This window comes from Hipposideros armiger, unplaced genomic scaffold, assembly GCF_001890085.2.
Source record: "Hipposideros armiger isolate ML-2016 unplaced genomic scaffold, ASM189008v1 scaffold_656, whole genome shotgun sequence".
Lineage (NCBI taxonomy): Eukaryota > Metazoa > Chordata > Mammalia > Chiroptera > Hipposideridae > Hipposideros > Hipposideros armiger.
In genome coordinates, this window is record NW_017732006.1 from 128288 (window position 1) to 133044 (window position 4757).

The window sequence follows — 4757 nt, forward strand, 5'->3', positions numbered from 1 at the left end:
CTGGAGGGTGTCACGATGTGATAATCAATTTGTGAAATCCCGCTATTCTTTCCTGTCATTGCTAAGAATGACATAAAAGCATAATGTAATCTAAATCCACTTACATGCTTGAGTGTGTATTCAGTCAATATTTTATTTTTACTGTCTTCACGTTATTTCAAATAATAGATTAATATTTATCCTTTGGTGTGGTTATATTTAGAAATTAAGCTTGAAGTCTGGATAATCATACACATATAGTTCTTGACAATGTTTTAAGCCCCTGACTTCAAAAAAAGGTAAAAAAAAACCTGCACGGTTGTATCACTGTCAGCCCTGTAGAGCGGCTGATAAGCAAAGTTGTACTGTTTTATGAATTACCAAATCAATTATCAGCCGGGTTCTGAATTTTAGAAATGTTATAGCACAAGATAAATGGACAAGTCAGAAAATAACCCAGCTTGATTTTAAGCTACCAGGTGGAAGTGACAGTATGATCTGGGGGTCATCTTGTTGTGATATATGAGTGTATTCCCTTGATTTGGCAGTGGTGTTAGACATTCTCTGGAACCCTGGAGATGTCGCTGTGACAGACCTTCCTTTTCCATTCTCGGACTGCACCACACTTGTGAAACAGTGAGGTTCGTGGGGTAATAACTCAAAAGCCAAAAAGCTATAAAGAAAAAAATTTGCTAGCAGGCACTAACATGGGTATCATGACTCTTTTCAGGTAGTAGGTGTAACCTTGAAGAAAAAGTGGCACTGTCTTCAAAAAAGTGACCTGACTCTGGCTTTGGTGGGTTTTTCTGCAAGAAATAAAAAGCACCGCATGTGTTAATTATATATCCTTTCTAGCTGACCACTGCTTTGTTTCTAGAGTTCAGCATGAAAGGACTAATTTTTGTTTTGTTTTGTTTTTGTTTTAGTGAAATGGCATGTCCCGTTGCTAATTCTAGCTATTATAGTTGCACATGTGAAAAATATCTATATGTAGTTTATGGATTGGTAGCATTTCAAATAAATAGTATATTGAAATATTGACCTGAAAATTTTTGAGATGCTTATCAATTGACATTTTTTTCTTAGCTCAAGAAAAGAGTCTGAATTATTATTTTTTTTAAAAAATTATACCTTGTAACATTAGATTTGTTCTATTAAGTATATTAGGAATTTAAATGTAAGCATGCCACTTCGTTTATTGCTATACTATTAGAACTTCTTGGAGCATGGAAAGAGTTCTTCACAAATGATTCTGCTCTTTTGAAAAAAATAAACTGCAAAAATATTTGTTAAACTATATTTAGTCTGCAAATGAGGGTAGCTTATAAAAGTATACTAAGCTTATAGTATATAATGTTTCATCCAAATAATCTTTATATTTTGAAAAAACATAAAATAGCTTAACAGTGCCATAATAAATCTTTTCCCAGAATTCAGAATTGTATGAATCTCTATTTTATGAAGTTCACATTGCATCATTAAAGAAAAAACCTGGGATCATTACGCACAACAATTTTTTAATGCAATAAATCATTGTTTCCCTTTATTCTTCCAGAAGTCAGTTATTCTAAGGATTGTGGCCATCTAAACTTTTCAGAACATATATGATAATTACAACTGTTATATCTGATGAATAAAATCTCTACTAGTTGATATTCCATCATGGAAAGAACACATTATCATTCAATAATGCTAGTTCTTAAGTCAAAACAAACCAAAGAAATTTGCAGCATTATAAAGAGATTCACACATTTTTAAAACCTAGTTACTACACAGAAAGTTTTTCTTTGCTCTCATAAATAAAAGTTGCCACTCATTACATTTTAGAAAGGCAATGCCTGAGAAAATGCATAATGTTTTTGTTCCTAGAGTAAACCTACCTTCTAAATACTTAAAGCCCTGTGCAAGCCCATGATAATAATATAGTTCTATCCTTTTTAGTTGCATAGAAACTATCAAGGTTTGTTAACCTCTGGAGTTAATATTCACCCTAGCTCTTAATTTCCTTTCAGACAACAGACCCCCATATGTCCATTTTTGTTTCTTTGCCTATGATATTTCTGTATGCTACATTTGTATTTTAAGTAGATTTACAACACAGGTATTCATATGTGCTCTTAGTATAAAAATATTTTCTCCAGGGAGCCTCTGCTCAGAGATCTAAGAAAACGGAAGATTTTTTTGTTTTTAAAGTGTTTAAAGATTATTTAATTTTTACATAGTATAAGATGTTTCTAATTGGGTTGGGAAGGTGATATTTTGTTTTATTTTTTCCATTATGCCATATCTACTCTCAAAAACTTAATAATCTGTTCAACCAAAAATATAGAAACCAGAATGCCCTTTATAGCCCACAATTCTGCTTGTATGACATGAAAAATGTAGGGAGATATAGATATATATATCTATATTTATATCTATATCTATCGGTGCCTCAGTTATTAATCATCCTTTATTTACATCTGGATTTACGGGATTTTCCAATTAAAAGATATTCTAAAATTCTATTGAAATTCTTTGGTCTCAAAAGCACTGAGAGTTACAAGTTTTTTCATACCATCTCCACAAAATAAATAAGTTGGGTGAATTCCTATGATGTTAAGCCACTGAAAAATTTTTAGAGGTTTTATGATACTTTTATTCTTTTTATGCCCAGTCCCCTCAAAAATGACAGACTCCAGAGACCACCCACCAAGCCCTCTGTGGCAGTCAGACCCTGATCCTAATCCCTGTCCGAGACTCCTCACCATTATTCAAAACTTTTAGGGATTATACAGGGATAATTTATAAATGAACGTAACAGGCAATCCATGTTTTTAAATCGATACTACAAAAATTATGTTCATGTCATGTAAATTGCCTTAAAATATATTATACATATAAAATACTATGTTAAAATTAAATATAATACGTCAGCTGTAAAGGTGACAAAGTAGCTAACTAAAAGTTCACAAATAATCTTTTTACAGATTTTGTGTGTTTTCTCCTCAGCCAAAAGCCTCAAGATTCACTTGCAGCAGCCTACCTCTTCATTTATGTTGGATTGCTCTTTAAACATTAGAATATCTTGTAATAAATCATAAGTTAAAGATTTCTCCTGATACAAGTCATTGTTGATTTCACTGTTATAGGGAAAAGGCTCTAGGGCGGCAGATAAGGCTGTTGCCATGGTGATGAAGGAGATACCGAGGGAGGAGTCTGCTGAAGAAAAGCCCCTCCTTACTATGACATCACAGGTGGGCAGACCCATAGGGTTCCTGTAGGAAGCTGACATATGTTAATATATCAGACATTGTGATTTATAACTAGAAAAAAAAAAACATTAACTTGAATCAATTTTTTTAAAAACACAGTTTCAATGAAAAAGAATTATATAATATAAACTGAAAAACCAAAATTGCTAAAAAAAAAGAAAATTCCATCGTTTAGTTATTTGTGGATATTAATTCTCATTACTTAACTTTAGTTAAAAAAGAAAATATACATACAAGTAAAACATATTGCTTGTTTATAAAGGAGTCTTGTTAACAACTTTGGGAAAGAAAGAACAAGTTAATGATACATTTGAAGAACAACAACCGAAAAAATCAAATTCCTATGAATAAATACAAGTTATATCATATACATATGTCAGTTTACCAGTAGGATATCTAAATTTTCTTAAATGTTAAATATATTTATGTTGTGACTATGCATACTACATATATGTCTACGCATATTTATGTGGATAGCTCATTTACAGGAATGAGCCAGAAGTCTCTGAGTCCCCCTGCAGAAAATGGCATCTGTGACCCCTCTCATACCTCGTGACCTTGACCACAAAAATATCATCTATATTATAAGCACAGGAGGGCCATTTTCAGCATTTATTATAACAAGTGTAGAAAAAAGTTTGCATTCATATGCAAAGACATGCTGAGACTGTGAATCCTGTGTGTCCTCAGGGACTTTTGAAACACCCTGTAAAATCCACATAAATATGTATAATATACTCATCACCACTCTGTGGAACTATCAGCTTTAAATTCTTAAATGAAAACTATTTTTACTTTCATTTATCTTATAATTTAGATAGATTGTTATCTTAAACATTTCTTTGTTTCCATAATGCAATAGTAAATGCAGCGATTCAGTTCCAATTATATGAAAATGTCTAGAATTAGAAAAATGTCCATTTACAGTCTTCATGAAAGGCATTTATATCAAAAGCTAATTACGGCAACTTATTTTTAGAATATCATCAGATCACATCCCCAGCTGCTGCCAACATGTGTGGTTTTATTTTATTCTAAACACTATGTTGTAAGTAATGAAAATTATAACAGCATATAACATCAAAATTGAATATTAAAAAAAAAGAGTTACTAAGGATTCCCAGGACTTTGGGATAAATTTCATGTCGTGAGTTTTTTTTATCCATAAAGAAGAGATGCTTCTTCCCAATGACACATAGCAGTAGTTGGAAAGAAATTTGCTTGAGATTTACCAAGGTCTCCATTTTTTACATACACAGTTTTACACTGATCTGTTGCCCTTGATAGAATCCATGTCCAAATATTCAATCTGTAGTTTCTGGGTGAATGCTGAGGGAAGTGAGAGCTCCTTAAAATTCTTGGCTAAGGACAGAGCCCCATACATCAGCAGTTAAGACCTATCCAGGTTTGCGATTGGCATAGTTGTGCTACAACCTATCATTTCAGGGCATTACAATTTAGAACAGGCTCTAGTCTCCAAAATTCTTTTTCCCCAAAACCATGCCTTGCTATGTGCTTCCCAGT

At 32.5% G+C, this 4757-nt stretch overlaps 1 protein-coding gene across 5 annotated transcripts in view; it reads left to right on the forward strand.

Annotated features, from left to right (window-relative positions):
• PEX5L (peroxisomal biogenesis factor 5 like) overlaps positions 1-4757 on the forward strand; it is a 213635-nt gene that overhangs the window by 118579 nt on the left and 90299 nt on the right. For 3 of the 5 annotated variants that reach the window (XM_019626098.1, XM_019626096.1, XM_019626099.1), the window contains one exon: positions 3111-3215. The exons of 1 other annotated variant lie outside the window; for it this stretch is intronic. In XM_019626098.1, coding sequence (XP_019481643.1) covers positions 3111-3215 — 105 coding nt within the window. Of the gene's footprint in view, positions 1-709; positions 776-3110; positions 3216-4757 lie in introns of all 5 variants that reach the window. One more of the 5 variants, XM_019626097.1, reaches the window with a different exon arrangement.